A 25,839-nucleotide genomic window follows, 5' to 3' on the forward strand; every position below is an offset into this window, starting at 1 on the left:
AAAGCACAAAGCATTGCTGGTCTGTCTAACATAGTTTAGAACCACCAAAAATCTATGTTTTGTGCATCTGTAGTCTTCTCCCCTCTATCATGTTAGACATTTACTGGTTGAGCAATTGCTCAGTACTAAAATTCCCAAAATGCACAGCTCTCAATCATAGCCCTTCCACCATGCCTACTCGCCTCCTATGGCACTCTTGCTCCCCCACCTGTCCAGAGCTACTGCAGAACATTGCTTTACAAAGCAAAACAGTCTGCAAAACCTGTTCTATTCATTCAGTCTGCTCGTCTGCCTGTGGCGTTGCTCAAAGCAAGACCACATGCTGTACACCATCATTCTTTCCTAAATGTCCCAATTACATGGTTATGTGGGCTGAAGGGGCTGGCCCAGTGGTGATGACATCACTCGTGGGGTGTGGCTAGATCTGAAACAAGATTCTGCCACACCTTCTGAAACAACAGAAGGGGGGACCAGGGAGCTGCTGAGACAATTTCAAGCAAACCTGCCAGTAGTACAACTTGTGATAACAATATTTTAGTAAGTAATATATCTTGGGGTGTTTTGTTTTATTTAAATATGGTTTTCTAATACTGCAAAACCTGTTTAATATATGCAGGTAATGCTTTAAGTTTATAGGAAAGTGATAATGCTTTAAGTTTATAGCAAAGTGATGTTCATGGGCTTGTAGCTTCTTCCAGAGGTTTTATTTCTTTAGGTTTGTGTATTTTTTAATACTCCTACAGCCAAGTCTGCTGTGAAGCACCCATACAGCCTTCTTTGCACAATTCACAGTACATTACAAAGTACGTGGCAAGTTACGCTGGCTTCTAGCCAATATCCACCCAACTCTTCCTTAATGAACCCGGGCAGCCTATGATGTGACACATACAGAAAACACGTAACTGTTTGCTGGCACTCTAGGAATTTGGGCTCTCAAAAGGGTTACTGTACTTTAATGACTTTGGAAAAAGGATATTTTCAACTCTGTTTACTGTGAGGAAGGAGGTGCTAGAATGGACAGAGTAGCTTTGCTAGAAGTTAAAATTTTCTATTTCTGAGTGTTTCATCTCTGCAGATGCAAAGGAGGGAAATTTCCACAATGTGTGGTATATAGTTAAGACTATTAAAAACCTAACCCCATATGAACAACAGGTGGTGGATCTGCAAAAGCACAAAGCGTTGGGAACCATTGGTGTCCATTGTGCAATGGACCCATTCAGATCAGTTTTGTGGCCCTGGGCGGAACTTAACACTGATATGCAGCCAAACTCGCCGCTACTGATGCCTAAAATGCATCACTTGCTTAGGATCCGGCGTTCATTAATTGTTCATGCAGAACAGGGGAACATAGCAAGATGCATTCCCCTGTCAGATGCCCATGCGGCGTGTTCCACCGTCCAGCATCCATGAATGTACATTGTCCTAATCAAATTAATGCGATCACTTCTGCTATCCGTCTTCCTCTGGTGCTTTTTCTACAGCTCCGGAGGGAAACTCCACCGGACAATGGGCATATGTGAAGGGAGCCTTAGCTTTTTATATATCATTTTTTTTACCTCATGTCTAATACTGTAGGTTTTATTGAATACACTGTACTGTATATACTCGCGTATAAGCCGACCTGAATATAAGCCGAGGCCCCTAATTTTACCCCCAAAACCCAGGGAAAGTTAGTGACTAGACTATAAGCCTAGGGTGGGAAATACATCGCCCCCCCCATGTAATCATCCAGACCCCCGTCATCATCCCCTCCCTTCATCATCGCCCCCTGTCAATCCCTTCATCAGTGGTCTTCAACCTGTGGACCTCCAGCTGTTGCAAAACTACAACTCCCAGCATGCCCGGACAGCAATCGGCTGTCCAGGCATGCTTGGAGTTGTAGTTTTGAAACCTCTGGAGGTCCGCAGGTTGAAGACCACTGCGGCCTTCATAATCATCCAGCCCCCCTCCCCCTTTTGTTTTGTACTCGCCTCCCATCGGTGGGACATTAGGGTGAGCTGGTCCGGGCCAACTATGCTGCAGGGACCGTCCTGTGGGGGATGGTTGGTCATTGCGTGCTGTCCGTTTTCACCGGGGGGGGCCTCTTCTCCGCGCTTCGGCCCCAGAGTAGTGACGTTGCCTTGACGACGACGCACAGGGACGTTGCGCATGAACGTCCCTGTGCGTAGTCATCAAGGCAACGTCAGTACTCCGGAGCCGAAGCGTGGAGAAGAAGCCCCCCCCCCCCCCCCCCGCACCCCGGTCAAAAAGGGAATTGTAGTTTTGCAACATCTGGTGGTCCGCAGGTTGAAGACCACTGATGAAGGGATTGACAGGCAGAGAGTTCACTCGAGTATAAGCCGAGGGGGGGCGTCTTCAGCACGAAAAATCGTGCTGAAAAACTCTGCTTATACTAGAGTATATATGGTAGGTTCATACTGTTGAATTCTTATCGTACTTCTGTTTTAAAATTCCACTCGGAAATTCCGGTGCAGCAGAATTCCATTAATGGGATTTCACTTCAGTGCCCACAACAGCATTTTGGTGGTGGAGCTAGCGACACTGAGATTCTGCCGCTAAAATAATTTTTTTGCCAGAATACTTTGCCTTCTATGGGGACGACAATGTCCACGTGGCCCTAGCGTTGACTTAATCAGTAATTGCTGGCATTCCTCAGTATGAACCCTGCCTTACTGTAGCGAACAAAGTATAGGGGAGATTTGCTCATGAATACTCTATGCCCCACATTAATGCAGAAATACACAGTAGAGAACCATAGTGCAGTATTGAGTTGGTTTGTAAATGCCTTTGTAATCCGTATGCCTGCAGAGTAGCAATGCTAGCCTCTCCAAATGTCACTATAGCACTAGCACTTTGCATGTTAAACGAGCCTATACTTAAAGAGCTGTGAAACTTGTTTGTATCTGACTAGACTTCTAATCTATGCCCCTGTCCTTCCTTTTACACCAGTGCTTGGCTCTCTGGCTACGAGGACCCTGTGATTGCCCGAATTAATGCAAGAATACAAGAATTAACAGGGCTAGACGTGTCTACAGCAGAGGAACTGCAGGTAAGTTGACTGAAATGTTTATAGGCTTCAAATAACATAAAGAATATAATTATAGGCTTCAAATAACATAAAGAAGAATAAACAAACATATAAAAAAACGAAGTATAAGCCAACAATTGAATATTCTCCTGTGGCCTGTGCGTCTTTCTGCAGCTGTTCAATCAGTTATTGTTACCATTTGTCCCTTTTGTGGTGTTCCTTGTTCAGTAAACACATTGTGCAACCAATATAGTCATACATATTTAAAAACATATAAATAAATATCTGCAGGTGCATGCACAGGATTTTTGCAAAGTTATTCGGGGGGGGGGGGGGGGGGGGGTTTGTAAGTCATTGATATACAGTGTGTATTTTGCTATTAATTGTCGTAAACTTTTGAGAATCGCCAAAACATTAAAAAATTTCCAATTGTATGCAGCTCCTGCTAACTTTAACATAAGCAAAGTATAAGCATGCATTTGACGGGGCCTTTTACTGTACTGAATTTATTAACCCCCTTAATGACACAGGACTTAAATGTACGTTCTGGTGCCCTGGCACTTAACGCACCAGGATGTACATTTACGTCCTGTACATGAGGCGAGCACTGGAGCTGTTCTCTCATCATGCACGGCAGGTCCCAACTGCTATCAGCAGCCAGGGACCCGCCGGTAATGGCTGACATCAGCGATCACGTTGAAGTCTGCCATTAACCCCTCAGATGCCGTGATCAATACAGACTACGGGATCTGCACCAATGCGGGCGTAAAAAGGATGATCAGATCACCCGCGGGGATCCGATCATCCAGCATGGCAGCTGGAGGTCCCCTCACCTGCCTCCAGTCGTCTCCAGGGGTCTTCTGCTCTGGTCCGAGATCAAGCAGACCAGAGTAGAAGATAACCGATAACACTGATCAGTGCTATGCCTGTGCATAGCACTGGACAGTATTGGCAATCAAATGATTGCTATAAATAGTCTCCCAGGAGCATTGCTAGGGACCTAAAACATGCGGGACACGGGCCCACTCCATCATGCTCAATGAGGACAACTCAAGTTAACATACTAAAATAACCAATTTTAATCTTGTATACAATATATAAGCAGTCTTAAAGACTCAAAACATTAAGACACTTGACACATTAAAACATTAAAACAAATGAACAGGGCCGTAAGCCATGCACCGTTCATTGTATATTGGTGCTGCTGGGTTAGTGCAGCTCAGCTCACGTTCAAGTCAATGGGAGCCAAGCTGCAGTGATTCAGTGCCACTACTACACAATGGCTTACGGCCATGGTAATTTTGTATGCGTGCCAGATCCGAAGCTTGCACGAACATCTGATCGGCCATGTCTCAGCCCCCTGCTGATCAGACATTGATGATCTATCCTTAGGACAGACCACCAAGGTAAAAAGTCTGGAAAGAACATTTATGATAAGTGATAGTGAGCAATGAAGTCTACTCTACATCCACTGTACAGGGAAAGCTGACACAGAGATGGAGCCTAAAGAGGGGTAACCAAGGGGGAATTTACATATTAGTCATAAAATGGCCAGAAATAATGCTGCATTATCCTGAAAAGACACCTTACCTGACAAAACACCAGAGAACAGAACGTGAAAGGCATAGTGAACTCCACTGCACAACACTTCTGTTACTAGAGAGATAAAATGACACTAGAGGAGTCTGACAGTGTCGCTTACACAGAGCCAGTGATAGACTATTTTACGCCATAGACAAGTCCAGCTAATCGCAAAATCCCCCATTCCAATTATAAAAAATATTACCAACTTAGATTTTTAAAGACAGGTTTGCAGAAAGCTCTGGAGTATAATACAGGAAATAACTCAGGATCAGTACAGGATGAATAATGTATGTACACTGTGACCCCACCAGCAGAATAGTGAGTACAGCTCTGGAGTATAATACAGGATATAACAGGATTTACGCACGCTCCACTTCCTGCAATTATGACGTTCGTTACTGTGGTCTGACGTTGGCTCTTCTCCCAAGCAGCCACTGTGGTACTCCTAAAGGGCCGCAGTGGATGCCTGAAGACAGTGGCATTGCTAGGGTTGGTGTCACCCGATATGGTAAAAATGGTGTCACCCCAAACTCATAACCCCCCCCCAAAGGTTGGGACAGACGCCAGAGGTGTAGCTCATTGCGGAAAATTATTTCCAGTATATTAATATACCAATTGTCACAGAATAGGACAGTGCTAGAGAAGTTTTAACCATTTAAAACTAAATCTCCCAGTATGACCTAAGCAGTGGTAAGGTTATGCTGGGAGTTGTTGTTTCACCCATCATAACTGCAGAACTTACAATAGACTACAGCTCTGATGGGACAGTCAGGCAGCATACACAATGATAACAGTGACTACAGGTGATGTCTTCTCTATAGTCTTCCCTTATCTAATTCATATGGTACATACCGCCGGGTCCAGCTAAATCTTCTCTATGCACATGGCTCCTCACTATGTCAGCGGAGTCTGATCCTTTATATGAAAACAATAATCATTATAACCCTGCTACACACTGCGCTCTCTGAATATAACACTGCTACACACTGTACCCTCTGAATATAATACTGCTACACACTGTACCCTCTGAATATAATACTGCTACACGCTGTACCCTCTGACTAGAATACTGCCACACACTGTACCCTCTGAATAGAATACTGCCACACACTGTACCCTCTGAATAGAATACTGCCACACACTGTACCCTCTGAATAGAATACTGCTACACACTGTACCCTCTGAATAGAATACTGCTACACATTGTATCCTCTGAATAGAATACTGCTACACACTGTATCCTCTGAATATAATACTGCTACGCACTGTACCCTCTGAATATAATACTGCTACGCACTGTACCCTCTGAATATAATACTGCTACACACTGTACCCTCTGACTATAATACTGCTACACACTGTACCCTCTGATGAATAGAATACTGCTACACACTGTACCCTCTGAATAGAATACTGCTACACACTGCACCCTCTGAATATAATGCTACCACACACTGTACCCTGTTATATTAATGCCCCTGGTCCTGTGCCACTGACATAATAATAATGCCCCTTGTCCTGTGCCCACACTTAATTATGCCCCATCCTGCTCCCAAACATTCCCTCTGTCCTGTGCCCCCACATATAATACTAATGCCCTCGTCGTCCCCCCCACGTAACCCTTTGCCCCCACATATAATACTAATGCCCTCGTTGTCGTCCCCACGTAACCCTGTGCCCCTCACATATAATGCCCCCTGTCATGTGTCCCTCACATATAATGCCCCAATCATATGTGTCCCTCACATATAATGCCCCAATCATATGTGTCCCTCACATATAATGCCCCAATCATATGTGTCCCTCACATATAATGCCCCAATCATATGTGTCCCTCACATATAATGCCCCAATCATATGTGTCCCTCACATATAATGCCCCAATCATATGTGTCCCTCACATATAATGCCCCAATCATATGTGTCCCTCACATATAATGCCCCAATCATATGTGTCCCTCACATATAATGCCCCAATCATGTGTTCCTCACATATAATGCCCCAGTCATATGTGTCCCTCGCTTATAATGCCCCAGTCATATGTGTCCCTCGCTTATAATGCCCCAGTCATATGTGTCCCTCGCTTATAATGCCCCAGTCATATGTGTCCCTCGCTTATAATGCCCCAATCATATGTGTCCCTCGCTTATAATGCCCCAATCATATGTGTCCCTCGCTTATAATGCCCCCTGTACTGTGCCCCTTACACTAAATGGGGGTTATTTGAGCCTTTTCTGCAGAGAAGCTTGAGAGCATTCTCTTGCCACACGGGTTAGTTTATTTGCAAGCTTAAAGGGGTAGTCCAGTGGTGAAAAACTTATCCCCTATCCTAAGGATAGGGGATAAGTTTGATATCGTGGGGGGTCCGACCGCTGGGGCCCCCTGCCACCTCTCTGTACGGGGGCCAGGCTCTCCGGCCATATAGCGGGTGTTGACCACCGCACGAAGCGGCGGCCGACACGCCCCCTCAATAGATCGCTATGGCAGAGCCGGAGATTGCTGAATGCAGTGCTTCGGCTTTGCCATAGAGTTGTATTGAGTGGGCGTGTCGGCCGCTGCTTCCTGCGGTGGTCGACACGCCCCCTTCCCGCGGGCTGCAGGGGCCCCGTACAGGAGATCGCGGGGGGCCCCAGCGGTCGGACTCCCCGCGATCTGCAACTTATCCACTATCCATAGGATAGGGGATAAATTGTTCAACACTGGACTACTCCTTTAAATCATTGGACAGCGTCCAACCAATGATAATTGCACATTGGGAAATCTAGTCCATCAATAGCTTTAGCTGCATAGGCGTAGCACAAGAAACTGAGCAAATGCTACATAATTTCTTTACTGTGTCATAGCATGCCATTACATTCATTAGTATGGATTAAATATGGCACATGGAGTGTCTTCTAACACAAAAGAAGAAAAGGAACAAACTGCAGATACTAAAGAGAAAACAGTATATGGGACTGACATCTCTTATTAAAGGGTACATTATTGTATAGTTAAGTAGCACCTCTATAACATTAGGGTGAGCACAGATTATTAATTTGTACATAATTTAAATGGAGCTTGTGTACGCACTGACATATTTATGACATACAATCTGTTCCTGTTGCCAGTCAGAGATTACATGCTCATTTCTTTATATTAACCAATTGCAGATAAATAAGGGTCAGTTTTATAGGAGAATAATCTGCTTTTCATGAAGGAAACCACAATATATGGGGAAAACGTACAAACTACAGGCAGATATTGCCCTGGTCTACCTACTGTTTGCCACTTTTGCTTATAGAACATAAATCCAAGTAGAAGCACAATAAATGTTAGTGTAGGTCACCAATGTGTGATCCCATATGTAGGAACCCCAGGATGAGCAGAATAAAGGAATCCCTTTGGTTTTCCCAAAAGTTGTTGACACACCACTGCTGTCATCTAGTCTGGTACAGTATCACTTAAGCAGGAATTACCGTATTTTTCTCCGTATAAGACGCACTTTTTCTTCCCCAAAACTGGGGGGAAAAAGTTGGTGCATCTTATACGGGGAATACACACCTATCGCGGCGGTCCCTGCAGCCATCAACGGCCGGGACCCGCGGCTAATACAGGACATCACCGATCGCGGTGATGCCCTGTATTAACCCTTCAGACGCGGCGATCAAAGCTGACCACCGCGTCTGAAGGGAAAGTGACACTAACCCGGCTTTTCAGTCGGGCTGTTCGGGACCGCCGCGATTTCACCGCGCGATGCCGAACAGCCCGACTGAATAGCTGGGTTAGTGCTTACAGGACACCGGGAGGGACCTTACCTGCCTCCTCGGTGTCTTCTTCGTTCAGGGATCCCCTGTATGGCTGGCGCTCTCCTTCCTCGTCATCACGTTGTCGCGTACGTGCGTCGGCGTGCGTAACTACGTAATGGCGACGACGGAGAGCGAGGATACCCGGCCGGCAGCAGAGACGTTCCGGAGCGACGGGAACACGGGGACAGCGATGGAGCGACATCCAGGGCAGCGGTGACGGGTCCGGAGCGGCAGGGACACGTGAGTATTACCTCCTATGCAGTGGTCTTCAATCTGCGGACCTCCAGATGTTGCAAAACTACAACTCCCAGCATGCCCGGACAGCCAACGGCTGTCCGGGCTTGCTGGGAGTTGTAGTTTTGCAACATCTGGAGGTCTGCAGGTTGAAGACCACTATTGGGTTCAAAATCTTAATTTTTTTAGATTTTGCACCTATAAATTATGTGCGTCTTATACGCCGGTGCGTCCTATAGGGCGAAAAATATGGTAATTGCAGACACACACAGACATGTACGATGTTTTGTGTCCCTTTTCTTCTGCAGATCTATAGAGATCTAGAGATTTGACTGTTGGACTACTGATTTAACTTGGGGAATGACATTGATGTCTTTCCACTCTTATTCCTCACTGTGTTCTTCTCATAGGTGGCCAACTATGGTGTTGGAGGCCAATATGAGCCCCACTTTGATTTTGGAAGGGTAAGTTAATCCTTTGGAGAACAGATAAATATTCCCATGTATTGTCTTTTGTCTTTTTCAGGTGGCAAATTATGGCATGGGAGGACAATATGAGCCCCACTTTGACTTTGCACGGGCAAGTAACACTCTGGGGTCCTGAAGCAGCCCTTCCATCTGTAGGCTCTCATCTGTAACTGATTTAGCATGTGGTGTTACCATTACCTGAGTCAAAGCTGATGGGAAGGCTGGTTTCAGTGATACCACCATACTTGTGTGTCAACATAAATCTTAAATTTGACCAATTATTCTATCTCAGTAGAACATTTTGTATAATCACAAAAGAGGAAAATGGAAATATAGTAATCAAAATACTCACTATAATAGTTATTGTATTAGACACAATGGCCGACATTTATCATTGCCTTTAGACTGTTTTTTGTGTCTAGAAAAGGCACAAAAAAGGCGCAAGCATGGTTTATTTGCGCCTTGCGGCATTTACACATTTCTGCTGATTGTGATGCACATGATATTGAAGGGTTTTATGAACTGCGCCTTTTTATAAGGCGCAAAGCCACTGAGAAGTCTCTAAAACTACACCAGCCCAGACTTAGCTTAGCTTTTTGGTGTATGTGAAGAGGGAAATTTCAGAAATTGTGACCTGCACAAAATTTATCAAATGCTCTGTGACCATTTTAATAAATTTGGAACTCCTACACATTACCAGCACACAAAAAAAGTGTAGAAAAATGCTGCACTTACACCTACAATGATAAATGCCGGACAGTGAATTAGTATTTTTTCCAATAGAACTCATGGTGGTTTTGTAGCATGGGATTAGATTTTGTGAACAATCTGGACTAGGCTTTAGATCTGACTTTCTGAATGTTTGGATGTAGTGCATTGATTCTAATCCATAATAATCCACTCCTGTTTGTCTCAGCATGTTTCTCAATGTCTGTAACCTGATTACTATTGGACATTGTAACTCCGTTATTGGATAAACCAGATTTCAGTATGTGCTGGAAGCAAAGCCATTCTTCAGATTTCAAATGATACAATAAATGGAACAATGCATGTTGTGTAGAACACTGAAAATGCTAGTAGTACACTAACGTATTCTTGTGTGTTCCGCAGAAAGACGAACCGGATGCATTTAAAGAGCTCGGTACAGGCAACAGAATTGCCACGTGGTTGTTTTATGTGAGTTAACAGTTTCGGTATATTTATTACCCCACCATGTACTGTATGTATAAGGAGGCTAAAGTACCCGTGGCACTGGATGTGTTCCATGCTTCTAAGGCGTCACTTATTAATGAATTGATACATAACTCTTGCACATAAGCTAAAAATGTGTGTGCACATATTGGGAATCTTTTAGGGGGTAATTTTTAAGAAATATTTTTGGAATCTCTCTATAACCTTAAAATTGAGGCAAGGTTATGAATGTGTTATCCATTAAAGGAGAAGAATCCACGGCACCAGGTATTCTCATGCAAGTAACATCTGTTATTCAAGCATTGCGGGACAAACAGAGGTGGAACAGGACGTCATATGATGCGAACATCATACTTGTCGCTCCCTGTTCCACCTCTGTTTGTCCCAGCAATGCTTGAATAACAGATGTTACTTGCATGAGAATACCTGGTGCCATGGATTCTTCTCCTTTTAAAGGGGTAATCCGCTGCTCAGCGTTTGGAACAAACTGTTCCGAACACTGGAGCCAGCGCCGGGAGCTTGTGATGTCATAGCCCTGCCCTCTCATGATGGCACACCCCACCCCCTCAATGCAAGTCTATGGGAGGGGGCGTGGCGGCTGCCACGCCCCCTCCCATAGACTTGCATTGAGGGGGCAGGGCATGATGTCATGAGGGGGCGGGGCTATGATGTCACGAGCTCCAGCGTTCGGAACAGTTTGTTGGATCGCTGATATGTCTATCTTTATGCACTGAGCTCAGGACTCTCAGGATTAAGCCGCTGAGCCTTAGCTGTTGCCCCCAGTATATGGGGGCAACAGCTTGCTTGATGATAAATGTGTTAATTTATTTCTATTTCTTTCTTCAATTGTTGAACATACAATATATTTTTGGCTGTGAGGTGGCTCTGGAGTGCAAATTGCAGTGCAAAGAAAAACAGCATCTCTGCAATCTTTTTCTGTAATATTGCAGAAAATGGTAAATGATAAAAAAATTTTTTTTAGAAGTTCCTCATCGGGTCTAACTGTGTCTCCTTAAGGACCAAGCCCATTTTAACCTTAAGGACCAGGCCAATTTTATTTTTGCATTTTCATTTTTTCCACCTCGCCTTCTAAAATCCATAACTCTTTTATATTTCCATCTACAGACCCATTTAAGGGCTTGTTTTTTGCGTGACCAATTGTACTTTGTATTGAAACCTCCCATTTTACCCAAAAATGTATGGCAAACCCAAAGAATTATTTTTTTAGGAAACAAATTTAAATGAAAACCTCAGGCACTGAGCAGTCATTCGGCGATCGGACAGCGAGGAGGCAGGTCCTGTCCTATCAGCTGTTCGGGATGCCGCGATTAGCCGCGGCTATCCCGAACAGCCCGACTGAGCTAGCCGGCCACTTTCACTTTTAGCCGCGCGGCTCAGCTCTTTGCGCGCAGCTAAAGGGTTAATAGCGCGCGGCGCCGCGATCGGCGCTGCGCGCTATTAGAGGCAGGTCCCGGCTTCACTATGACGCCGGGCCCGCCGTGATATGACTTTATATCAGGAGAGCAGGGCCAAGGGCGTACCTGTACGCCCTTGGTCCTTAAGGGGTTAAACTCACCTGGGGCAAGTAACAGGTGTGGGCAATATAAAAATCACACCTGAAAGCAGATAAAGGAGAGAAGTTCACTTAGTCTTTGCATTGTGTGTCTGTGTGTGCCACACTGAGCATGGACAACAGAAAGAGGAGAAGAGAACGGTCTGAGGACTTGAGAACCAACATTGTGGAAAAATATCAACTATCTCAATGTTACAAGTCCATCTCCAGAGATCTAGATTTGCCTTTTCCCACAGTGCACAACATTATCAAGAAGTTTGCAACCCATGGCACTGTAGCTAATCTCCCTGGGCGTGGACGGGAGAGAAAAATTGATGAAAGGTGTCAATGCAGGATAGTCAGGATGGGGGATAAGCAGCCCCAAACAAGTTCCAAAGATAGTTCGCGCTCACACTGATGCTCCCTGAGCCTGCAGGACAGCTTTAATATCTGTCGACATTTAAATTAAATGAAACACTATGGCAGGAGACCCAGGAGGAGCCCACAGCTAACAGACATAAAAAAGCAAGACTACATTTTGCCAAAATGAACTTGAGTAAGCCAAAATCCTTCTGGGAAAACGTGTGGACAGATGAGACCAAGATAGAGCTTTTTGGTAAAGCACATCGTTCTACTGTTTACCGAAAACGGAATGAGTCCTATAATGAAAAGAACACAGTACCTACAGTGAAATATGGTGGAGGTTCAATTATGTTTTGGGGTTGTTTTTGCTGCCTCTAGCACTGGGTGCCTCTAATGTGTGCAAGGCATCATGAAATCTGAGGATTACCAACGGATTTTGGGTCGCACTGTACAGCCCAGTGTCAGAAAACTGGGTTTACATTGGAGATATTGGGTCTTCCAGCAGGATAATGACCCCAAACATACATCAAAAGTACCCAGAAATGGATGGCAAAGCGCTGGAAAGTTCTGAAGTGGCAGCAATGAGTCCAGATCTAAATCTCATTGAACACCTGTGGAGAGCTCTTAACCTGTTAAGGACCCATGACGTAACGTTACGTCAGGAGTCCGCTCCCGATCTATAACACGGGGCCACGGCGTGGCCCCGCGTCATAGCGGGTCGGGCCTGGCCTCCAACAACGGCCGGGACCCGTGGCTAATAGCACGCGGCACTGATCGCAGTGTGGCGCGCTATTAACCCTTTAGACACGGTGTTCAAAGTTGAACGCCGCGTCTAAAGTGAAAGTAAAACTATGCCGGTTAGCTCAGGGAGCTGTTCGGGATCGCCGCGGCGTAATCGCGGCATCCCGAACAGCTGCAGGACACGAGGAGGGTCTCCTACCTGCCTCCTGGTGTCCGATTGCCGAATGACTGCTCAGTGCCTGAGATCCAGGCATGAGTAGTCAAGCGGCAGAATCATTGATCAATGCTTTCCTATGAGAAAGCATTGAACGATGTAAAAGATCAGTGTGTGCAGTGTTATAGGTCCCTATGGGAGCTATAACACTGCAAAAAAAAGTGAATAAAGATCATATAACCCCTTCCCTATTAAAAGTTTGAATCACCCCCTTTTCCCATTTCCAAAAAAAAGTGTTAATAAAAATAAACATTTGTGGTATCCCCGCGTGCGTAAATGTCCGAACTATAAAAATATATTGTTAATTAAACCGCACGGACAATGGCGTACGTGGAAAAAAATTCCAAAGTCCAAAATAGTGTATTTTTGGTCACTTTTTATATCATGTAAAAATGAATAAAAAGCGATCAATAAGTCCGATCAATACAAAAATGGTACCGCAAAAAACTTCAGATGACAGCGCAAAAAATGAGCCCTCCTACCTCCCCATACACGTAAAAATAAGTTATAGGTCAGAAAATGACAATTTAAACGTATACAATTTCCTGCATGTAGTTATGATTTTTTCCAGAAGTACGACAAAATCAAACCTATATAAGTAGGGTATCATTTTAACTGTATGGACCTACAGAATAAAGAGGTGTCATTTTTACCGAAAAATGTACTGTGTAGAAACGGAAGCCCCCAAAAGTTACAAAATGGCGTTTTTTTTTTTTTTTTTTTAATTTTGTCTCACAATGATTTTTTTCCCGTTTCGCTGTAGATTTTTGGGTAAAATGACTGATGTCATTACAAAATTGAATTGGTGGCTCAAAAAATAAGCCATCATATGGATTTTTAGGTGCAAAATTGAAAGAGTAATGATTTTTTAAAGGTAAGGAGCAAAAAAACGAAAATGCAAAAACTGAAAAACCCCTGGTCCTTAAGGGGTTAAAATTGCTGTTGGGAAAAGGTTCCCTTCCAATAAGAGAGACCTGAAGCCGTTTGCAAAGGAAGAGTGGTCCAACATTCCGTCTGAGAGGTGTAAGAAGCTTATTGATGGTTATAGGAAGCCAATAATTTTGTCCGGACCATTTTTGGAGTTTGGTGTGACATTATGTCCAATTTGCTTATTTTCCTCCCTTTTTTGGTTTAGTTCCAATACACACAAAGAAACATGTGTATAGCAAAACATGTGCTACTGCAATCCTTTTCTATGAAAAGTACTGTACTTCATTTTCTTCAAGAATTTAAGGGGTGCCAACATTTACGGCCATGACTGTATAACTTTTTCATTTTTCCGTATAAGGAGCGGTATGAGGGCTCCTTTTTTGTGCCGTCATCTGTACTTTTTATCAATATCACATTTGCATATATAAAACTTTTAGATAACTTTTAATACATTTTTTGGGGAATAAAATGTGACAAAAAAGCAGCATTTTTTTACTTAAAAAAAAAAAAAATTCACGTTTTACGCCGTTCACCGTACGGGATCCTCTATTTTAACATGCGCATTGCCACAGATGATCTGTATTGATCACAGCATCTGAGAGGTTAATGGTGGACATCCGTGCAATCGTGGATATCGGCCATTAGCATAGCAGCCGGGACCTGTCTTGTATGAGGTGAACTCAGCTCCGATTCTTGCGGTCATACACTTAAGGTAAATGTACGTCCTGGTGCGCCAAGTAGCTCCGCACCATGACGTACATTTACGTCTGTGGTCGTTAAGGGGTTATGATCACCAGAACCTTGGTGTACATGTCTCATGCATTTAGTCAAGTAACCTAAAAGTTCTACTTTGCCTTTGTTAAGGAAGGTTCCTCTGTGATGATTTCCTTCTGAGTACTCCTTTTAACCCCCATATTATATGGCATTAGTGTGGAGACAAATTTGTGTTTGACTGTCAGGCTTTCCATTCTCTTTCTGGCAGGATTTGCTCATTTAAAAGACTTTCAAAAGATATTTAACAACTTGCCTGGTTTTGTTCCATTAGCTACTCGGAACAATGACTGATTTTTGGGGGTGGGACAGTTCTGTGCTGTTTTCCAGCAGTACTCTCGCAGGCATTTCCTTTCCTTTACTTCTCTGGCCAATCACAGGCAGCACTTACTCCCCTCTTGTTTTCCATGACACAGTGCTGGAGAAAGTGTATTGGGCTGAACAAGAGAACATTGTGCTGGAGGATTATTTACAGTACACTACTATAGATGTCAGTAGGCTGCTGTATCTATAACATGCCATCAGCTGAATTGATAAGGGGCAGATTTTCTAACCTGGTTGCCAGGACTGATTTGGTAGTCCCCATGCCAGATTTTATCGATACCAGCCTTTGAGTTCATGATAGCAAGTTCTATTACTGTGTAAAATGCTTTTTTTATTACCTTCCTTTGCCGGTTTTTCCCTTTGTGGCCAGAGACAATACATCATAGGTCACATGTACACTGCAGTGGTTGGGCAAATAGCTGTACGGATAGCTGCTCTTCCCCGGGACACTATGACGTATTAGGGGAGATTTAAAAAAAAAAAAAAAAAAAAAACCTGTGCAAAATTTTACCAGATTGCTTATTTTATCAGGGGCATTGTTAAAAATAAAGAAGCGATCTGATTGGTTGATATTGGCAACTGTTAACTTTTCCTCTGCACAGTTTTTGATAAATCTCCTCAGTCTTTTATGGTCACTCAAAATGCCGAGAGGTCAGACAAAAGTGAAAAAGTTCTTTCACGGGTGAGACCCTTAATAACATCATAGACTCAAAGGCTGGGAAAAAATATCCCGGAATCCCCCTTTTGATGCACAAACTTCCTAATCCAATAGACTGTCACATGACCTGTTCCCCAGCCTGATGTGGCTGATATCAGAGGTCAATAGCTTGAGTGTAATAAAATGAAACTGAAAGAACAGACTTAATAAAAAAAATGCCTAAAGCAGTGGTCTTGAACCTGCGGACCTCCAGATGTTGCAAAACTACAACTCCCAGCATGCCCGGACAGCCGTTGGCTGTCCGGGCATGCTGGGAGTTGTAGTTTTGCAATATCTGGAGGTCCGCAAGTTGGAGACCACTAGGTTAAAGAATATAAAAGCCAAAAATGAATGGAAATCTGGTTATGGTTATTGCTCCCTCATGTGCTGTCTGATTGTTGCTGACGGAGCAGCAGATTTGCGTAGTATTTTCATCCTGGTATTTGTATGACTTTTGGATATGAAGATAACTGAATATGAATATATTTACGTAGGATATATACATATGTAACTTTTTGTCTGATATGCATTACTATGTTATACAGCTTATAAAGATTTAGTTTTACAACTGTAACTGGTGTCCGAAACTAGACCTGAGCATTTGTCTGTATAATGCAGTAAAATATGAATTCTTTTCCTTTTTGCAGATGAGTGACGTGCCAGCAGGTGGCGCTACAGTCTTTCCAGAAGTAGGAGCTGCAGTATACCCTAAAAAGGTATTGTGTCACAGGGCCAAGAATACTGCCTTGCCTTTGTATTTCTCTAATTTTTACATACACTGCATTCAGAAAATCTTCAGAGCAGACATTTATTTTTCACATTTTTGTCAGGTTGTTGAAACTACTCCGCCCCCATCATTCTCTACTAAATACCCCATAATGACAGTCAAAGCATAATGTAAGGGTGCATTCTCACTGCAATATAGCTGCCGGATCCTGTGATACAGCTGCCGAAACCATGACAGATCAGTTTTAAAGGGGTAGTCCAGTGGTGAAAAACTTATCCCCTATCCTAAGGATAGAGGATAAGTTTGAGACCGCTGGGGCCCCCTGCGATCTCTCTGTACGGGGGCCAGGCTCTCCGGCCAGATAGCGGGTGTCGATCTCCGCACGAAGCTGTGGCCGACACGCCCCCTCAATACATCTCTATGGCAGAGCCGGAGATTGCCGAAGGCAGCGCTTCGGCTCTGCCATAGAGTTGTATTGAGGGGGCGTGTCGGCCGCCGCTTCGCGCGGAGATCGACACACCCCCTTCCCGCGAGCTGTCGAGGCTCCGTACAGGAGATCGCAGGGGGCCCCAGCGGTCGGACCCCCCGCGATCTCAAACTTATCCCCTATCCTTAGGATAGGGGATAAGTTGTTCACCACTGGGTCACCACTGGACTACTCCTTTAGGTCTGGAAATAAAAACTGATATGGTTCAAAAATGTGTGTGTTCGACTCCTTCAAATGATCCAGCAGTCGTATTGCACAATCGCAGGGGGGATGTATTTTTGCCAATTTATTGAAAAGATAACATTTAAATTTTGCATTGACATAAGTATTTAGACCCCTTACTCAGTACTAAGTTGAAACACCTTTTGGCAGTGATTACAGCCTCCAGTCTTCTTTGGGGCGATGCTAGAAGGTTTGCGCATGAGGATTTGAGGATTTTCTGCTATTCCTCTCTGTAGATCCTCTGAAACTCGGTCAGGCTGGATGGGGACAATCAGTGGAAGACATATTTGGTCTCTCCAGATATGGTATATTGGATTCAAGTCAGGGCTCTGGCTGGGTCACTGAAAGACAGTTGTCCCTAAGCCACTCCTGTGTTGTCTTGTTGGAAGGTGAACCATAAGGCCAGTCTGAAGTCCAGAACACTCTGGATCAGGTTTTCATTTAGAATATCTCTGTACTTTGCCCCTTTCAGTTTTGTTGAACCCTGATGAATCTCCCTGTCCTAGCTTCTGAAAAACAACACTACAGGATGATGCTGCCACCACCATGCTTCACTGTAAGAGCTAATTTACACAATGGAATCTTCCCCCAGAGGTATTCCAGCTGGAGATTCTGTCTGAAGCGGGTGTTGGCGCTAGGATCGCTCGGCAATGCATTTCAGAGCAGATTCCACCAAAAGAATGATTCTGGGCTCCATAATGTGAAAGGTACAGCAGGATCCCATTGAGAATAATGGGAGGCTGCTGCACCATATTTTCCAAGCCAGATTCCACTCAAACTATCCGTAATGTGTATGGGCCCTTAGGATGTGAATGGGCCCTTGGAATGGTATTGGGTAGGGGATGAACAGTTCCTGGATTCCTCCAAACAGAATACTCCACCTCAAATAAATCAGACCTGAGTATCTTGTTACTTTACAGTGAAGTGTAGAATGTATAGGTCTATAATATGCACTGCTCAAAAAAATTATGGGAACACTTAAACAACACATTGTAACTCCAAGTCAATCACACTTCTGTGAAATCACACTGTCCACTCAGGAAGCAACACTGATTAACAATAAATTTCACATGCTGTTGTGCAAATGGAACAGACAGCTGGTGGAAATTATAGGCAATTAGCAAGACACCCCCAATAAAGGAGTGGTTCTGCAGGTGGTGACCACAGACCACTTCTCAGTTCCTATGCTTCCTGGCTGATGATTTGGTCACTTTTGAATGCTGGCGGTGCTTTCACTCTAGTGGTAGCATGAGACTGAGTCTACAACCCACACAAGTGGCTCAGGTAGTGCAGCTAATCCAGGATGGCACATCAATGCGAGCTGTGGCAAGAAGGTTTACTGTGTCTGTCAGCGTAGTGTCCAGAGCATGGAGGCGCTACCAGGAGACAGGCCAGTACATCAAGAGATGTGGAGGAGGCCGTAGGAGGGCAACAACCCAGCAGCAGGACCCTGCTGCTACCTCCGCCTTTGTGCAAGGAGGAGCTCTGCCAGAGCCCTGCAAAATGATCTCCAGCTTGCCACAAATGTGCATGTGTTCACTCAAACTGTCAGAAACAGACTCCATGAGAGTGGTATGCAGGCCAGACGTCCACAGGTGGGGGTTGTGCTTACAGCCCAACACGGTGTAGGACGTTTGGTATTTGCCAGAGGACAATTTGCTACTGGCGCCCTGTGCTCTTCACAGATGAAAGCAGGTTCACACTGAGCACATGTGACAGACGTGAGTCTGGAGACGCCGAGTAGAACGTTCTGCTGCCTGCAACATCCTCCAGCATGACCGGTTTGGCGGGGTGTCAGTAATGGTGTGAGGTGGCATTTCTTTGGGGGCCGCACAGTCCCCCATGTGCTTGCCAGAGGTATCCTGACTGCCATTAGGTATTGAGATGAGCTCCTCAGGCCCCTTGTGAGACCATATGCTGGCGCGGTTGGCCCTGGGTTCCTCCTAATGCAAGACAATGCTAGACCTCATGTGGCTGGAGTTTTTCAGCAGTTCCTGCAAGAGGAAGGCATTGATGCTATGGACTGGCCCACCCGTTCCCCAGACCTGAATCCGATTGAGCACATCTGGGACATCATGTCTCTCTCCATCCAACAACGCCACATTGCACCACAGACTGTACAGGAGTTGGCAGATGCTTTAGTTCAGGTCTGGGAGGACATCCCTCAGGAGACCATCCGCCACCTGATCAGGAGCATGCCCAGGTGTTGTAGGGAGGTCAAAATGAGCCTCATTTTGACTTGTTTTAAGGACATTACATCAAAGTTGGATCAGCCTGTTTTGTGGTTTTCCACTCTGATTTTGAGTGTGACTCCATATCCAGACCTCCGTGGGTTGATAAATTTGATTTCCATTGATAATTTTTGTGTAATTTTGTTGTCGGCACAATCAACTATGTAAAGACGAAAGTATTTCATACGATTAGTGCATTCATTCATATCTAGGATGTGTTTTCTTAGTGCTCCCTTTATTTTTTGAGCAGTGTATCTATAATAGGAATTTCATTAGGCATTATGAATGTTTTTATTATGTAAGCAATCTGAAATGTTGTGGTCTGTTTTTTGTAATTACATTTTTTTTTTCCGTGTGGATTTAGTTTACCATTGCAAAGTCTTATGCTTGACTTGTTTGTTTTGCTAATATATTATTATATTTTAAAACATTATAGACTGGTAAATATATAGAAATATTTGTTTCCAAATAATACTCATGTTTGTAAATATGTGTTTTTGTAGGGGACAGCAGTTTTTTGGTATAATCTCTTTGAAAGTGGAGAAGGAGATTACAGTACAAGGCACGCAGCATGTCCTGTTTTAGTTGGCAGCAAATGGGGTGAGTACAGAAAATATGTCTGTTAAATACTGCTGCAAAGCAAAGTTTGATTTACAGAAGCAGATGTGTTGCTGCCCCCTGTGGCCAAAATAAGAAATTATAATAACCCTATAATGTTTTTGTTTTTTTTCCTTTTTTTTTTTTTGTTTAAATTCAAGAGCAGTATCTTTATTTTTCAGTCTGCAAAATCTTAGTTTTTCTTACTTTTTTTTCAAACTAAAAACATTAGCAACAAATTGTGTTTTTAAGCATTTGAAGAGCCTTTATTTTTTTCCGGTTGACAAAAGCTGTATGATGTCTTGTTTTCTGGAATAGTTGTAGTTTTCATTGGTACCATTGTGGGCTGCATACACACTTCTGATTTTTTATTTTATTATTATTTTTTTTTTTTCTCAACGGAAGATAGGCCAGATGGCCTGGATTACAATGTGTGTGTATATTTAAAAATAATAATAATAATAATAATTCTATAACTCCTATGGAAAGCCATTATCACAACAGTCCTCTAGCAGGGGTGCCAGTGACCATAACACCTAAGTAATTAAGACAGGGCTCAGAGTTTGGCTATGTTCACGCAATAGAATTTCCATGCGGAAGATCTGCAGAAGACTGCTGCTCGGACATTGATTTCAATAGTCATGTCTATTCTTTCTTCGGAGTCCACACGGAAATGCATTGCCGTCTGACACACCGCATATCCGAGTGGTCCTAGCGCCGGTATGTTCAGACGTCGCTCCGCTGTTGGAATGTCAGCGCGGAAATTTTCCGGGTAGGCCATTCCACTGTGTGAACATTAGAAAGGCAGAAAAGAGTGCTCCATAGTGAAATACTGCAGAGGTAACTCAGAACGCTTAATGTGCATGAGCACTTACCAAGGCAGCACAATGAGAGCAATGATATGTACCTAAGGTAACTGGTGATGCTTTCACCCAGTAAAGGCCAAATATAAAGTGAAAAAAAGCATATAATCAATTTTGCAATTGATTAGATGGAGACCAGTCCTCAAAGCTGCATATGTGAAAGGATGGAGAAAAGAATCCAGTTAAAAGGTTAATAGTATTTATTCACATATATTAAGAAAGTAAAATATAAAAATGTAATAATAAAATAATGAAATAAAGTAAAAATCTCCTAACGCCCTAGCAGGGCCTGTGCATTGGGTGAAGGAGCTAGAGGTGATACAGTACAGTAAAAAATTGTACAAATCAAAATCAATGAACAGTTCTGAATACCAAATGATTATTATATCACTTCAGAGATATGCCGCAACTCTTATGGATAGTATGGTAGAAACTCTTGTGGATATTGAAGTGGCAACTAGGTAGGTTCTATGCGCTTATTGTGAAAACCATTCAGTGGAAGCCGGCATCCTTGTGTTACTGATGCACTAATAGCACACAAGTGGGAGTGGTCCAGAAACAAGGGGCATCCAGCTGTTGCAAATGTCCAAACTGGTAGCTGGTATATGGAGTGGTATTCAGACTGGTGGTACCATAAGTGGATAAAGTGCTAGACGCCTTTCAAGGCCGCAAGCCTTTTCTTCAATAGCAGTATAATAAGGCTTATTATACCACTACTGAAGAAAAGGCCCGTGGCCTTGAAATGCATTTAGCACTTTATCCACATATGGTACCACCAGTCTGAATACCACTCCATATACCAGCTACCAGTTTGTAAATTTGCAACAGCTGGATGTCCCTTGTTTCGGGACCACTCTCACTCGCGTGCTTTTAGTGCATCAGTAACACAAGGACGCCAGCTTCCACTCCCACACCTCCATAGAACTCACTGCGGTCTCCACTATACCAGCTACGGTATTTACTCCTCTTTCGGGCCGGACACCATCCCGTGCCAGCTGCAGATCGAGACTCCACTCTACAGACGGGCATTACCTCCAGTGCAAGATGCCTCCGTGCCAGCCCGGACTGTACATCTCTCAATCACCCGTATGGTCGGCAGGTTGAGCCGTGCACCAAACTCTGTGTCCCACTATTAATGACTACATAACTATACTGACAACATTGTGGAACGGTCATGCAATTCATAAATTATCGCTGAACTTTCTGCTGCGCCACCAACGAACTGTTTTTTTTTTTTTTTTTGCAATATATTTTTATTCAACATTTTCAGAATAACACAAAAACATATCAGAAATATCACGATCCCCATCTGGGAAAATAACGGACCGCGATCCAACATACAATACAATAACTGTCTTAAAAATGACAAATACTGAGGTGCTGTAGTGAAGTGATGCAGGATTCCCTCTCTCCCCAAGGATTCAATAAGCTTAATCCTTACAGTCTAAACTGAATCAGGAAGCTGTAATGCCCCCAGCGTCCCTTTCAATGATTCTGTAAGGTACCATGTGGTGTGTCTAAAAGGATATACAATGTCGGCTACCTCCCGGGGATTATAGTGTGTAACAATGAACGGTGTCCACTTTTCGAAGAAACGTGCCGTGCCAGAGTTGCAATGGCGTTCAGCATCCAATCTGTCTACCCCTAAAAAGAACTTCAATTGAGTTATCAATAATTGCAGGTCCGGTACCCGGTCCTCCAACCACCGGAGAAACAAGCATCGGAGAGCAACCAGCAAGACCACATGTATTATTTTAGGGATCCTCTGGATCCCCGTCCGATCCTCCTCCGGAGGACGAAGCTGGTGAAATATAAGGGTCTGAACCTTAAAAGGAAGACTTACCCGCCAGTGGTCTCTGATGTAGGAGCAGATCGAGCGCCAGTAGCCAGCCGAGTGAGCACAGTCCCAGATCCCGTGAAAAAGATTTGTCATAGGTGTAAGACATTTGGGGCAGTGTGTTATACGCTCAGGGAAACAAGGCGACGGTGGGATATTAAAGCCGTACAAGGCTGCGTGGGAAACTTTAAAATAGGTCTCCCTCCATCGTTCATTGATAACCTGTTTACAAACCGCTTCCCATCCCGTAAGTATAGTCTCATGAATGTCTGGGTCCCCAGTCCATCTCTCCCATGTGGTAAACAGGCGTTTTGGGTCGAATTTTAAAAGTCTCCCCCGTAAAGCTAGGTATAATTGGGAAATGGAAGTCTTCCTCGGACCATCCCCTACTATGTCATCAAAAGAGTGGACAGGGGCTTCCACTGTCAGGTTCCTAAGTCGGGTCGAACAAAAGGAGTATAATTGATTTGCATAGATCAATTGAGTTTGGGGTAAAGAGAATTTTGTTACCATCTCTGCAGGTGAAAGCCATGACCTTCGATCCTCGTCCCACAAATCACTAGCCCTCAAAACCCCCTCCCTCTCCCAAAGAGCAAGCCAGGTAGATGAAGTCCCTTGAGAGAATTCAGGGTGTCCTCTGAGTGGCATTCGCTTGGACAACAAGTGCGATAGGCCAAAAGTCTTACGGAGTTCCTTCCATGTAATAATGGTATCCCTAAGGACCTGCGAGCTCTTGACCTGCGGGGGTAGCTTAGTGTAGGAAGTATGTAGTAGGGCTGTCAATGACCACGGTGCCGCCAGCTCTCGCTCAATCAATAGGTTAGAGAAGTATGATGAATCATGCAACCAATCCATCACATTGCGGAACAAGCATACCAAGTTGTAACCCCTCACATTGGGAAAGTTGACCCCCCCTTCCATCCTACACAGCATCAACTTTTTAAGCGCAATTCTGGGTCTCTTCCCATGCCATATGAATTTAGTGAATGCTGCGTTGAGTGTCCTGACATCTACGTGCTTCAGCAATATTGGGAGTGTCTGCAGAGGGTAAAGTAGCCTGGGAAAACTTATCATCTTCACCAGATGACAACGTCCCATAAAGGACAGCGGAAGGTCTTTCCACCGTGCCAACTCGTCCACTATCTTCTTAATCACCGGGGTAAAATTCAACGCATATAGTGTATCCGCGGTTCTCCCTATCCTAATCCCCAGGTAGAGAATGGAAGAAGTGCTATAAGTGATCCCTAAATCCCCAGCCATCCGCTCCCAGTGAGGCGGGCCCTTCCCCAAAGGAAGGAGCACACTTTTGGATGCGTTCACTTTATAGCCCATGAAACCTTCCACCCCGGCTAGAAAAGACAATACCTTGGGAACATCCCGCCCTGGGTCATCCAAGAACATTAGCACATCATCTGCAAACAAGGATATTTTGAGTTCTCTGGAACCCACCGCTATACCCTTGTACGTGTCCGAAGCGAGCAAAAAGCGCGCCAAGGGTTCAATTGCTAAATCAAACAAAAGGGGCGATAGGGGACACCCCTGTCGTGTCCCTCTATGCAGTTGGATATATGGAGACAAAAAGCCCGGGGTATACACCCTGGCTGCCAGGCCAGAATAGAGGTTTTCCAGGAAACCACTGAACCTCCCTGTGATACCAAAGCGTTCTAGAACCAAATGCAACCAATCCCACCGGACATTATCGAACGCTTTTTCCGCATCTAGAGCGAGCAGTGCAGGGTGGGGCATAACCGCAGGCCTTCTGCCTACACTATCCATGACCGCTAGAACCTTCCGTATGTTCGTGACAGCTGAACGCGTTTTTACAAAACCCACTTGATGATCCCCTATCAACTCGGGCAATAGTTTCGCTAACCGGTCCGCTAATATTTTGGTAAGTAATTTAACATCCTGATTAATAAGTGATATTGGACGATAGGAGCCAGGATCTAGCGGATCCTTGCCCGGCTTGGGGAGAACCTTAATGAAGGCTAGTTTAGCTCCCGCCGACAAGTTTCCACCAGACAGGACACCATTAAAGTAAGCTGTCAGGGCAGGAGTGACCTGATCAACTAGGGGTTTATAAAATTCCCCCGGATAACCGTCCGGTCCCGGGGCCTTCCCATTGGCTAGAGATCTGATAGCCCCCCTAACCTCTTCTACTGTGATGGCTATGTTCAGCTCTAGTCGTTGGTCCTCAGACAACTTTGGGAGACTCACTTTGTCCAAAAAGTCCCGGCCCTCTGTACCTGCGTCAGGTGGAGCGGAGTACAAGTCCGCATAGTAAGCACCCAATAGAGCACTTACAGCCTTCGGGTCTCTACTAATTTGGCCCTGGGTGTCCTTCAGAGCAAGCACATGCGCAGATGAATGTGGACCCTTCGCTAGTCTAGCCAGCAAGCGACCTGCCTTGTTTCCCTGTTTAAACAGCTGGAGATCGTAATGTGAGCGATAAATTCGCTCCCTCCTGTCTAACCATAGTTCATAGTCGGCACGTGCTGTCTGCCACGCCAGTTTATTGGGGGGGGTCGAGGAAGATACAAACTTGGAATATGCTGCGGCTAAGCGAGAACTGGCGGCCGCATGTCCCTCTTGCGACTTACGCTTTAACGTGGAATGATAGGCCATTATTTTACCCCTCAGGACTACCTTGGCTGTCTCCCAGAAAAGGGCAGGGTCCCCTTCATGTTGGGCATTGTCAGTTTGAAATTCCAGCCACCACCCCCGAAGAAGATCTTGAAAAGACTCATCCTTCGCTAAATAAGAAGGGAAGCGCCACAAAAAATCAGTCCCCTTCGGGTGTGATTGCCGAAACTCCAACACTACAGGGGAGTGGTCAGAAATGATCAGGTCAGAGATGTCCTTTACAGTCACCCTAGGGCAAAGGGAAGGACTAATCATGAGGTAATCAATTCGGGACCAGGAATTGTGTGTGTGGGAGTAGTGCGTATACTCACGACCATCGGGATGAAAATGTCTCCAGGCATCCACCAAGC

The 25,839-nt window shown here is 44.5% G+C and overlaps 1 protein-coding gene across 5 annotated transcripts in view; it reads left to right on the plus strand.

The window, feature by feature from the left end:
• The window catches only part of P4HA1 (prolyl 4-hydroxylase subunit alpha 1), a 77,716-nt gene that overhangs the window by 50,013 nt on the left and 1,864 nt on the right, over positions 1-25,839 (plus strand). For 3 of the 5 annotated variants that reach the window (XM_056530448.1, XM_056530446.1, XM_056530447.1), the window contains exons 10-14: positions 2,950-3,049; positions 9,043-9,096; positions 10,210-10,275; positions 16,530-16,598; positions 20,053-20,149. In XM_056530448.1, coding sequence (XP_056386423.1) covers positions 2,950-3,049; positions 9,043-9,096; positions 10,210-10,275; positions 16,530-16,598; positions 20,053-20,149 — 386 coding nt within the window. The other 2 variants (XM_056530450.1, XM_056530449.1) reach the window with 2 other exon arrangements.

This window comes from Hyla sarda, chromosome 7, assembly GCF_029499605.1.
Source record: "Hyla sarda isolate aHylSar1 chromosome 7, aHylSar1.hap1, whole genome shotgun sequence".
Lineage (NCBI taxonomy): Eukaryota > Metazoa > Chordata > Amphibia > Anura > Hylidae > Hyla > Hyla sarda.